Genomic DNA, 13,283 nt, shown 5'->3' on the forward strand with positions numbered 1-13,283 from the left:
GTCCAGACCTTAATAAAGACATTGCAAGCAGCTGTGAGCACATCCACCAGTGACTGGGCCATGGCCACCTTTTACAAGGGGAGTCTACAACTTGCCCAGTTGGCCAATTGCTCTGCTGCCCCCTAAAACGCACATTAATTTGCAGTCTGCGGCCAAGGGATGACAAGTTCTGGTGCATTTGGTGGCACTTTCATGTTTTTGTCTTGCTTGAGTGGGCAGAAAAGCTTCAGCGGCCCGACTCCAAACATGCCAATGGAGCTGCAGCTGCACAGTCTCAGTTGTGGAAGAATGCTTACTTTTGACAAATGGGTGGCCACTTCCCTCATCTCCCCCGGCATGTACTTGAGTCTTTTCTTCAGTCTGTCTGTGCTGCCTTGTCCCCTCCACCACCACCAACCCCCGTTCTGACCCACACTGAAGCCCTTGCTCTGGTACTACACTGAAAGCCAGCCAGGAAGGAGTGACTTGCCCATGCCCCCTGCGAATGTGCAGCGCCTCATCCTTGATCTCCTACGGGTGATGCTCGTGAGCGTTGCGCAAGGTTGTGTGCACTCACCTCCAAGTTTACCTCGAAGTTTAGGTCGCCAGGTGCACGCCTTTTAAAGGCAGTCATGAAGCGCGCCGTTCTGAAGTCACACCGATGTGGGCGGTAAATTTGACGTGGGGGGATGATTCCAGTGAGCAGGACTTGCAATTAGATACAAACGTATTAAAATGACGTTCCCAATGTCCGGCATTGACCGATGTTGTGGACGATTGCAAAGTTTCACGATGGCGTAACACTGATTTATGGCCTTCTCGTCATATTGTCCCCTCTCCGCCCACCATGACACCCAATGCCAATGGGGCCGGAAAATTCCAGCAGTAATCTTTGATGCCTGACAAACCAATTAGTTGAACGGACCTGTATGGTCCACATGTGACACAAAAATTGGCCATGTAGTTGATAGTAAGGTGGATAGCTGTTGTCTCCAGAATAATATATTGGTTTTGTTAAGTGGGTAGAAAATGGAATTCAATCTGGAAAAGTGTGAGGTAATGCATTTGAGGAAGGCAAACAAAACAAGGGAATACTCAATAAACAGGAGGATATTAAGAGGGCTTGAGAAAGTGAGAGACCTTGGAGTGCATGTCCACAGATCCCTGAAGGTGGCAGGACAGGTGAGTAAATTGGTTTAAAAAAAAAGGTACATTGAATGCTTTGCTTTATTGGATGAGGTATAGAATACAAAAGCAGGATGTAATTCTGGAGCTGTATAAAATACTGGTTTGGCCACAGCTGGAATTTTCAGGAAGGACACAATTGCTCTGGGGAGAGTACAGAGGAGATTTACAAGAATGTTGCCAGGGCTGGAAAATTGCAGTTAAGAGGAAAGATTGGATAAATTGGGGTTATTTTTCTTAGAACAGAGGAGGCTGATGGGTGACCTAATTGAGGTGCACAAAATTATGAGGGGCCTAGATAGGGTAGACAGGAAAGACCTATTTCCCCTAGCTGAGGGGTCTATTACCAGGGTTGGGAGGGTAATTTGTGGGAGTGAGGGGTATTTGGAAATCTCGGGGAGGCTACATGACCATGTCAAGCTGCAAGATTAAAAAGGGCAAGACCTGCAAGCGACAATAAAATTTCCACAAAATCGGTTTCTGGAGCCGCCTCTGTGAGGATCTAATTTGCATATAAAAACAGCAGCCTCCTCTTTCAGATGCATTTTCAAGCTAACCTGCAAATCATCTGAAAATGCAGTTCTTGGACAGCCGAGGTATCCACCTGATATTCTATAGCTGGCCATTTATTTTACAGGCAAGGAACATGGGCAGCAGGTGAAAATCATCCCATTGTCTGAGATAGGAAATAAACTGTTCTGTGCTGTGTTTTGTGAGAGCAAGGCACAAAAATAACCTAAACACTATGGCCAGAACTTTACATCCTGCAGGTGGCCGCATGCCCGACCCGAACGGGCGTGAAATAGCGCGAGATGACGTCGCGAGAGTGTCCTGACGTCATTGCGCACTCATGCAATATTTCGCTCGGCGCACAGGCTAGGCAGTCGGAAGTACACCCGCCGACAATTAAGTGGGCAATTAAGCCCATTAATGATGTAATCAACAGCAATTTTACATGGCCCGTCCACATTTACCGTTGGCATATGGTTGGTTCCCAGGCGGAATTCACATTTTTGCTCAAACTCGGCATCCCGAGCTGGGAGGGAGGGAATCAGCCTCTGGGTGACAAAAGAAAATTGACAGTGGTGTTGTCCAACCACAAGCCTCATTTGAAGAGGTAGTCAGATGGTGCCCATCGGTAAACCACCAATCAGCGCTGAGGAAGGTGACAGGCAAGTTCAGCTGAGACATGGCACACTCAACCAAACTTCTCATTGAAAGATCGCTTGCTTTCCTATTTGTGGCCGTGGGTGCAAACAAAATCTGCCACACTGGAGGTAATTTAAAATCCAGCTTCTGGCCGAAAACATCTACTGTTGGAACCCAGTGTGTAAATGAAAATTAATGAGGCGTTTAAATGGAGATTGGTCTTACCATTGAGAATTGCACAGTAAAATTAGAGTGGAATAGGGGATTCTGACTGGGATCTTGTGACAAACAAAGCCTTGGTTCTGTTTTTTAAGAAAAAGAGGTAGAAACCTCAATGAAACAAAAGTCTGTGGTTTGTAACTGCTCTCTTCCACAATTAGTTGTCTTAATAAGGCTGCCAGCTCTGGCTAGACATATTCCAGGAGATGTCATCACATGACCACCTACCTTCAACTGCCCCTCCCCCAGCCTATTGCCATTGGTCACCCAACATGCCAATCCTCATGGAGCCCTTCCTAAGGCTTTTCAGTGTGTTCTCATTTTGACCATTGAAAATCTGGTCACCCTATAGCCAGAATTTTCGGCTCAGCGAGCGGGGGTGGGGCCCGCTCACCGAGGCGTAAAATGACGCAGGGTGACATCGGGCATGCATCCCGATGTCACTGCGCATCATTTAGATTTTCAGTTCAGCGGGCGTGCAGCCGACTCAAAGATCTATTAAGGCCATTGACAAACTAATTAAACTAATACACTGAGCTGCCCATCCAACCTTAAGGTTGGTGGGCGGGCGAAGAGCCCGGGCGGCCTTGGCATTTTTCATGGAGCCTCATCCACGGGCAGGATGAAGTTTCATGAAGTGTTTATAAATTGGATAAAAATTTTTATAAAAATTCATTGACATGTCCCAGCTCATGTGACACTGTCACATAAGGGGACATGTCTTAAATTTTTTTCTTTATCTGGATTTTTAAAACTTAAACTAATCTCCTTGAGCCAGTTCTGTGCCTCAGGGAGATTTCTGCGTTTTTCGCGCACATGCGCGATAGAGCACAGGCCCTGACTCAGGGAACTCCCCCCCGCCACCTGCACAGGGACACTCAGCGCTTCCAGGCATATGTCACCCTGGGCGGGCCTTAATTGGTCCGCCCACGTAAAATGACAGCGCAGACCCGATCGGGGCGCCAATCCCGCCCGCCGCGCACCCCCCTCCCAACGGGGGGGAAATTCTCCCCTATATGAGTTAGTTATAATGTCCTGCTTTCTTAACTTGAAAAGATGGAATATCTTTAGCTTCTTGCCCTACATTGGTTTGACCATGTATGAAGTTTATTCTTTGTTTTCCCAGTGAAGGTGGCTTTAGTTACCACAGGGGATCTTGAGTGTACAGTTGTTGGTAAATTTTGGATAAACTCCATCTCTTATGTGATTTTTTGCTACTAGTTTTCATTGTTTGAGCAATGTGTTTTGCAAGTTTCAGATAACTGCAGTGCAGCATGTAATATACAAGTTGTAATGGACAATTTGTTCTTAGCTATTTAAATTTAGAATATTACTTAGATCACAACTAATTTTCATATAGAAATTTTACTTTGAGTTCAAAGCCAGTTAAATATTGATTTTATTATCTATGAACACTCACTGTTCTTATCATTAAGGGTTTTCTGTGTAATCCATTTAAATGTGTTCCTTTCATTGGGGTTGTTGATATCAAGTAATGTGCTGTTATGTTTATATACAGGGAGATTTAATCTATGTTAACTATGCTCGGACTGAGGATTTCTTCCAACTGGAAAGGGAACTGGGCATCAACTGCACTGGAAAAATTGTGATTGCCAGATATGGGAAAATCTTCCGAGGAAACAAGGTACAAATTTATTGTTCACATTTATTTGAAACATTCTGTATTTTTCTAAAGCAGTACTATGATTAGCAAATAAAAAATGCTGATTTTTGTTTTGAGGAAGAAAAGCTGGTTTAATCAAATTTGGCCGTTTCAAATGTAAACTGTCATGGTGATGGGGCAACTCCAGAGTCCTTGAGAACTATGTGTAAGATATGGAAGAATTATGTTAAATATTAAATGTTATCTGGCTATAGTGTAATGCTGGTTCAGAAATATTACAAAGTACAAGTAGCATACTTGACTAAAGAAAGAATCCTCTAGAAATCTCCGCTCCAGTCTATATCATAAACTCAGGGGAGGGGAGGGGGAGCGGTGGGGGTGGGGTGGGGGGGGGGTTGGTGTTGAGTTTCCATGGGAGTATGACAGGCCATAGTGGGTAGGTGAGGGCTAGAGGGCCAGAAACCTTCTAAAACAACTGGGATCAAGTCTGAGGGAACAGAGGTAGGCCTTCTAACCAGCCTGCCTCGGCACCTTCCTGCTCTCATGTCCTCCTGACATCCTGACATCTGCTTCCAGGTTCAGCAGGACTGATTTCATCCCTTATCCTCACCCACGGGAGTGAAATTCTCATAATTTGCAATTTTACTGAGGTGAGCCTGGAGAATCAGGAAATTTCCCATGTCGAGCTACCTGTCTCAGTACCCAAAATGCGGCCCCATGCTATCGTCCAACCTTTAAGAGATCATGAGGAAGATTTTTCATTCTTGGGATGTAGCCACTGCTGACAAGACTGCTAATTATTGCCTCATTACTCTGGAAGCTGGTGATGGACATTCTTGAACGACTGCAGCATGTCATGAAAGTGCCCCCTCCAATGCTGTTAGGCAGTAAGTTCCAGAATGTTGAACTAGCTGCAATGACCAGATTGATTTTACAGTTTTAAAATGTTTCACAACTTTAATTTAAAGCAAACACATGTATGAAGACCACTGCTTCCGTACATACAGTTTAAAAATAATTTCTTAAAATATATTATTTTGCTCCAGTAGCTTCCTCAAAGGCTAAGAAAGCTCTGTATAAGAATAGTGTTAAAAATCACTTCACTATCAATCCAAGGGATGAGCAAAGTCTTGGGATGACATGAACATGGCTTTTGGTGCTCCTCACAACCTACAGCTAAAGTTGTATTATAACTATGGTGATATTTATGCCCCACAAGGGTATAAAATAAATGGATTAGGAAAGTATGAGCACAGAAGAGATGGCCCATAGATCAATGATTCTTTCCACACTTACAATGTATCTGGATAAGAACAGCAGGAACACATTTCCCAAAAGCTGAAGAAGCCCCCAGGCTGGAGTAACTGCATTCCATGGTCGTATGCATCCTCGATGTTTCAATGATGACATGTGTGCAAATGACAAGCAAATGAAAAGATTTTGCATTGCATATTGAACCAGAAGTGCGAGTAGCCTCCTTCTGAAATCCCCACCATCACAGTTACCTGTCTTCAGCCAATTCGATTCATTCTATGTGATAACAAGAAACAGCTAAGTAAACTTGACAAAGCTAAGGTTATCTGTCCTGATAGCAGTAGTGCTGAAGATCTGTGTTCCAGAACTAGCCATACCTTTAGCCTAGCAGTTCCAGTAAAACCACATCATTGGCATCTACCCAACAATACTGAAAATTGCCCAGGTATGTCCTGTTTACAAAAAGCAAGAAAAGTCCAGTGCGGCCAATTACTATTCTATCAGAAAAACACAATACTGCGGATGCTGGAAATCTACCTGACCTGCTGAGTTATTTCCAGCTTTTTCTGTTTTTATTGCCATTCTATCAGCTTACCCTCATTCATCAGCAAAGTGAAGGAAGGAGTTGTCAACATTGCTATAAAGAAGTATGTTCCTACCAATACTTTGCTCACTGATGCTCCATTTGCGTTATGGCAGGACCACTCTATTCCAGACCTCATTACAACTTTAGTCCAAATATGGACAAAAGATCTGAATTCCAGAGGTGAGGTGAGAGTGTCTGCCCACATTAAGTCAACATTTGACCAATTGTGGCACCAAAGAACCCTAGTAAAGCTGAAGTCAATGGGAATCAGGTGGGAAACTCTCCACTGGTTTGGAGTCATATGTAGCACAAACTAAGGTAGTTGTGATTGTTGGAGACCAATTGCTGGGTCAAAATCCTGGAACAGCATTGTAGGAGTATATTCACCACATTGACTGCAGGGGTAAAAGAGGGCAACTCACCACTGCCTGGGTGGACAATAAATTCTGGACTTGTTAGTGGCATCCATGTCCCAAGAATGATTGAAAAAAAAACTTGCCAAGAGCTCAAACCATTATGATGATGTCTCCTGTTGAAGTCTTGTCTCTCATGGCTTCACTGAGCTTTGAAGGCCCGTGAGTCAATTTGCTAATTTGAATTGGTATGCACCAATACCAGTTTGCACCACATGAAAGGAAGTTTAGTTGCTCACTGCAGATCTGGAAATGAGACTTGGCAGCTGCAAAATTTTCCAGATCCAGACTACTTTTAATATTGGCACATGAATGATTGATCTTCCAAAAGGTCTCAATGAATATTCCTTTCATCCTTTTTGGGAAAATCCTGACTTGGGGTACTCTCTTTCTCTGTCTCTCTCTCTCTCTCTCATCCCCAGCAGTCAGTCATAGAGCAGCATCAACAGAGGTCAGAGAGTAGGTAATCTGCTATCAGTGATGGTGGATCAGAGAGGCAGGGATGATGTTCAGGGAGACAGGAAAACAGCAGCAACACCATCAGTGTAAATAACATGCTGAAAGAGATGGCCCAAATGATAGAGGAATTTGGAGAGTTGGCTAAAGGTGCAGGGGCAAAAGTAGGTTTTAAGACTTTGCAAGTTAGGGAGGGACATAACAAGCCAAAGGATTAGGGAGAGAATTTTGGAAGTCGAGGCTGACAGTTCTGTTACCAATGAAGAGCACTGGGACAAGGTTATATCCTGAAGCTCAGTTTGGGTCGCTGTGGGAAAGAATTGAATTTAAGTTCAGAACAGAAGAAAAATGCTTGAAAAAACTTTGTACTGTGGAAGATGCTGCAAAGGCCATGGGCCTTGACAGCATTCCAGCATTAGTACTGAAGATCTGTGCTGCAGAACTAGTTGGGCTCCTAGCCAACTGTTCCAGTACAGCTACAACTTTGGCATCTACTCGGTAATGTGGAAATTTCCCCAGGTATGTCCTGTCCACAAAAGGCAGGATAAATCCAACCTGGTCAATTACCGCTCCTTCAGTCTATTCTTGAACATCAGTAAAGTGATGGAAGGTATCATCGATATTGCTACCAAGCAGCACTTACACAGCAATAACCTGCTCACTAATGCTCAGTTTAGGTTCCGCCAGGGCTACGCAGCTCCTGACCTCACTACAGCTTTCGTTCAAATATGGACAAAAGAGCTGAACTCAAGAGGTGGGGTGAGAGTGGCTGCCCCTGACAGCAAGGCAGCTCTTGACTGAGTGTGGCATCAAGGAGCTTTTACAAAACTGAAATCAATGGGAATCGGGGGAAATCTGTGCACTGGTTGGAGTCATACCTGGCATAGAGAAAGATGGCTGTGGTTGTTGGAGGTCAATCATCTCAGTTCCAGGACATCACTGCAGGAGTTCCTCAGGTTAGTGTCCTAGGCTGAATCATCTTCAGTTGATTTATGAATGACCTTTCCTCTATCATAACTTAGGGGGATGGTGTTGGACTAGTAATCCAGAGACCCAGAGTAATGCTCTGGGTTCGAATCCCGCCACGGGATTCAATAAAAATATGGAATTAAAAGTCTAATGATGACCATGGAACTATTGTCGATTGTTGTAAAAACCCACCTGGTTCACTAATGTCCTTTAGGGAAAGAAATTTGTCATTCTTACCTGGTCTGGCCTACACGTGACTCCAGACCCACAGCAATGTGGTTGACTCTTAAGCTCTTAAGTGCCCTATGAAATGGCCTAGCAAGCCACTCAGTTGTAACAAACCACTACAAAGTCACAAAAATGGAATGAAACCGGATGGAGCACCCAGCATCAACCTAGACACCGGAAACGACAATGGCAACCTCAGCCCTGTCGACCCTACAAAATCCTCCTTACTAATATCTGGGAGCTAGGACCGAAATTGGGAGAGCTGTCTCACAGATTAGTCAAGCAGCAGCCTGACATAGTCATCCGGACAGAATCATACCTTATAGATAATATCCCAGATACCACCATCACCATCCCTGGGTCTGTCTTGTCCCACTGGCAGGACAGGCCTAACAGAGATGGTGGCACAGTGGTATACAGTCGAGAGGGAGTTGCCCTGGAAGTCCTCAACATCAATGCCAGAACCCATGAAGTCTCATGGCATCAGGTCAAACATGGGCAAGGAAACCTCCTGCTGATTACCACGTACCGCCCTCCCTCAACTGATGAATCAATGCTCCACGTTGAACACCACTTGGAGGAAGCACTGAGTATGGCAAGGGTGCAGAATATACCCTGGGTGGGGGACTTCAATGTCCATCACCAAGAGTGGCTCAGTAGCTCCACTACTGACCAAGCTGACCAATTCCTAAATGACATAGCTGCTAGACTGTGTCTGCAGCAGGTGGTGAGGGAACCGACAAGAGGGAAAAACATACTCAACCTCATCCTCACCAACCTGCCTGCCGCAGATACATCTGTCCATGACTGTAGTGATAGGAGTGACCACTGCACAGTTGTTGTGGAGACAAAGTCCCATCTTCACATTGAGGATACCCTCCATCGTGTTGTGTGGCACTGCCACTGTGCTAAATGGGATAGATTTCGAACGGATCTAGCAACTCAAGACTGGGCATCCATGAGCTGCTGTGGGCCATCAGCAGCAGCAGCAGAATTTTACTTGAACACAATCTGTAGCCTTGTGGCCTGACATGCCCCCCACTCTGCCATTACCATCATGCCAGGGGATCAACCCTTGTTCAATGAAGAGTGCAGGAGGGCATGCCAGGAGCAACACGAGGCATACCCAAAAAATGGTGTCAACCTGGTGAAGCTATAACACAGGACTACTGGCATGCCAAACAGCATAAGCAGCAAATGATAGACCGGGCTAAGCAATCCCACAACCCACAGATCAGATCTAGGTTCTGCAGCCCTGCGACATCCAGTCATGAATGGCGGTGGACAATTAAACAACTCACTGGAGGAGGAGGGTCCACAAATATCCCTGTCCTTAATGATAGAGAAGCCCAGCATATCAGTTTCATAAGATAAAGCTGAAGCATTTGCTACAATCCTCAGCCAGAAGTGCCGAATGGATGATCCATCTCAGCCTCCCCCGGAGGTCCCCAGCATCAGAGATGCCAGTCTTCAGCCAATTCGATACACTCCACGTGATATCAAGAAATGGCTGAAGATACTGGATACTGCAAAGGCTGTGGGCCCTGACAACATTCTGGTAATAGTACTGAAGACTTGTGCTCCAGTACTTGCTGTGCCCCTAGCCTAGCCGTTCCAGTAGAGTTACAACACTGGCATCTACCCAGTTATGTGGAAATTTGCCCAGGTATGCCCTGTACACAAAAAGCAGGACAAATCCAACCCAGCCAATTACCGCCCCATTAGTCTACTCTGGAGCATCAGTAAAGTGATGGAAGGGGTCACCGACAAGCGGCACTTGCTTAGTAATAACCTGCTCACTTGCGCCCATTTGGGTTCTGCCAGGGCCATTCAGCTCCTGACCTCGTTACAGCCTTGGGTCAAACATGGACAAAAGAGCTGAACTCCCAAGGTGAGGTGAGAGTGACTGCCCTTGACATCAAGGCAGCATTTGACCAAGGGTGGCATCAAGGAGCCCTAGCAAAACTGGAGTCAATGGGAATCGGGGGGAAAACTCTCCACTGGTTGGAGTCATACCAGCACAAAGGAAAATGGCTGTTGTTGTTGGAGGTGAATCATCTCAGTTCCAGGACATCACTGCAGGAGTTCCTCAGGATAGTGTACTCGGCCCAACTATCTTCAGCTGCTTCATCAATGACCTTCCTTCCAACATAAGGTCAGAAGTGGGGATGTTTGCTGATGATTGCACAATGTTCAGCACCATTTGCGACTGCTCATAAACTGAAGCAGTCCATGTCCAAATGCAGCAAGACTTGGACAATATCCAGGCTTGGGCGGACAAGTGACAAGTAACATTCGTGCCACACAAGCACCAGGCATTGACCATCTCCAACAAGAGAGAATCCAACCATCGCCCTTTGATGTTCAAAGGCATTATCGTCATTGAATCCCCCACTATCGACATCCTGTGGGTTACCATTGCCCAGAAACTGAACTCGACTAGCTATATAAATACTGTGACTACAAGAACAGGTCTGAGGCTAGGAATCGTGTGACAAGTAACTCACCTGACTCCCCAAAGCCTGTCCACCATCTTACAAGGCTCAAATCAGAAGTGTGATGGAACACTCCCCACTTGCCTGGATGAGTGCAGCTCCCACAACACTCAAGAAGCTTGACACCATCCAGGACAAAGCAGCCCACTTGATTGGCACCACATCCACAAACATTCACTCCCTCCACCACCGACGCACAGTAGCAGCAGTGTGTACCATTTACAAGATGAACTTTAGGAATTCACCAAAGCTCCTTTGACAGCACCTTCCAAACCTACAACCGCTACCACCTAGAAGGACAAGGGCAGCAGATAGATGGGAACACCAACATCTGGAAGTTCCCCTCCAAGTCAATCACCTTCCTGACTTGGAAATATATCACCGTTCCTTCACTGTCGCTGGGTCAAAATCCTGGACCTCCCTTCCTGACAGCACTGTGGGTGTACCTACACCACATGGGGAACTCTGTGCCAAGCAACTCATCTCCAGTCTTCTCCAATTGCTTAGATGAATGCAGCTCTAACAACACTTAGGAAGCTCAACACCATCCAGGACAAAGCAGCCCTCTTGATTGGCACTCTATCCACCATCTTAAAACATTCACTCCCTCCACCGCTGATGCAAAGTGGCAGCAGTGTCTACAAGATGCACTGTGGCAACTCAAGGCATCTTTGACATCACCTTCCAAAACCACAACCTCGACCACTTACAAGGAAAAGGGCAGCAGGTGCAGGGGAACACCACCTGCAAGTTCCTCTCCAAGCCACACACCATCCTGACTTGGGAACTATATCCCTGTTCCTTAACTATCTCTGGGTCAAAATCCTGGAGCTACTTTCCTAACCGCACTGTGGGTGTATCTCCACCACAGGGACTGCAGCGGTTCAAGAAGATGGCTCACCAGCACCTTCTCAAGAGCAATTAGGGATGAGCAATAAATGCTAGACTAGCCAGCGACATCCACATCCTTTAAAAGAATATAAAAAAAGCAGCTTGTGTGTGAATTTATCCTGACATCCAACCAGGCAGAATTAGTGAATATCTGGAGCAAGAGATTCCTGGATGTTCTAAGAATATTGACTCACATTTGATTTTCCAGTGTGGTTGCTGTCCTATTTGGAGTTTAGATGTGATTCTGCTACAACTAGTTCCACTTCTATTTTCAAATTTGTTCTGATCAGATAGGGTAGGTGGTGGAACAATTCCCAAACCCTGCCCCAATATTGAATGACATGAATATTGGGACATTGAACAAACCTCCGCATGACAGTGAGAATAACTTTGTCGATTACTTACTTTGTGTAAATGTATCTCAACTGTTTCTGTCCTTGTACAGATAAAGCATTTTTTAAAGTGTAACTTGTATTTTTAGTTTGGCTTAATTATATCTTTCTTCCTGTTCACTAGGTTAAGAATGCAATGAATGCAGGTGCTAAAGGACTCATCTTTTTCTCAGATCCTGCTGATTATTGTGCACCAGGAGTGCACCCGTACCCAGAAGGCTGGAATCTCCCTGGAAGTGGAGTCCAACGTGGAAACATTTTAAACCTGAATGGAGCTGGTGACCCTCTAACCCCAGGCTTTCCAGCTAATGGTACGTACTGTAGCAAACATCCATATTCTTGAGTAAGGTAACAACTGATCTTTACAGAGCAGATTTTACATGGTGTAACCATAAAATCATCTTACTCAATGTTACCGCTGTCACCATGAAAATATTCAAACAACTTTTAACCATATTCTTTGTCAAACCTAAGTAAAGCAAAATGATTTTGTGCAATATTGGGACTGTGCTTTGTTCACTTTGAGTTGATCAATTTACTTTCAGACTAAAATTATTTTTGCTCCTATGGATCTGCATAAACTCTGCATTAATGGGAAATGAGCGTGACTTTAATTGTAGGTGCTGTTAACCTTGGATAGATATTTTCTTCAATGGAATCCAAATAGTACACAACAAAGACTGTAAGTCGCTTGGATGGTTTCTTCCTACTGAAATTAACATGAAATAGCACTCAAAACTATTGATTTCCTAATAATTATGAATATCCTGTTATCCTGAAAAAGCAGTGTCACTCACAAAACATTGAGCTACCTTTGTAAAATATATCAGTTTGAAGTTGAGCTTGTAATGGAAGTGATCAATTTTGTATAAACATAAAATTTCATGCTACCATGATTATGGGCTTCAAATCTAGAGCATTATAAAATCACTCAGAGTAAATAAAGATAAGAGGGCTAGTCAGTGCATAACATCTCAAACCCATAGTCTCTCGTAACAATCTTAAGCTGCTTTCTTGCTCCTCTCGGCTCCACTGCAATGCAAATCATTGATGGGTCCTGCTTAGCTCCCTCCCTTCTGATCGCATTCCTCCCCAACTCACTATTGCACCTTCGGCAACTTCCCCTCCCGGGACCTTATCCGAGGGCTGGTGATGCACTGACTCTAAATGGCAAATTGCCTGATGTTGCTGGGTTGGTGGCCAACCCAGGACACTATTCCGAGACACTCCCTCGGCATGGTCTCAGTACTGAGATGATTGATCTTCAACAACCACAACCATCTTCCTTTATGCTAGGTACAACTCCAACCAGTGGAGAGCTTTCCCCCTGATTCCCATTGACTTTAAGTTTACGAGGGCTCCTTGATGCCACACTTGGTCAAATGCTGCCATGGTGTCAAGGACGGGCACTCACTAACCACTTTCTTGAGTTTGGCTTCTTTG

The 13,283-nt window shown here is 45.0% G+C and overlaps 1 protein-coding gene across 1 annotated transcript in view; it reads left to right on the top strand.

Moving 5' to 3' along the window:
• naalad2 (N-acetylated alpha-linked acidic dipeptidase 2) overlaps nucleotides 1-13,283 on the top strand; it is a 241,323-nt gene that overhangs the window by 118,686 nt on the left and 109,354 nt on the right. The window contains exons 5-6 of the mRNA XM_078545757.1: nucleotides 4,052-4,177; nucleotides 11,965-12,151. Of these exons, the coding sequence (XP_078401883.1) occupies nucleotides 4,052-4,177; nucleotides 11,965-12,151 (313 nt within the window). The remainder of the gene's footprint in view (nucleotides 1-4,051; nucleotides 4,178-11,964; nucleotides 12,152-13,283) is intronic.

The sequence above is a fragment of the Cetorhinus maximus genome, chromosome 7, assembly GCF_964194155.1.
Source record: "Cetorhinus maximus chromosome 7, sCetMax3.hap1.1, whole genome shotgun sequence".
Lineage (NCBI taxonomy): Eukaryota > Metazoa > Chordata > Chondrichthyes > Lamniformes > Cetorhinidae > Cetorhinus > Cetorhinus maximus.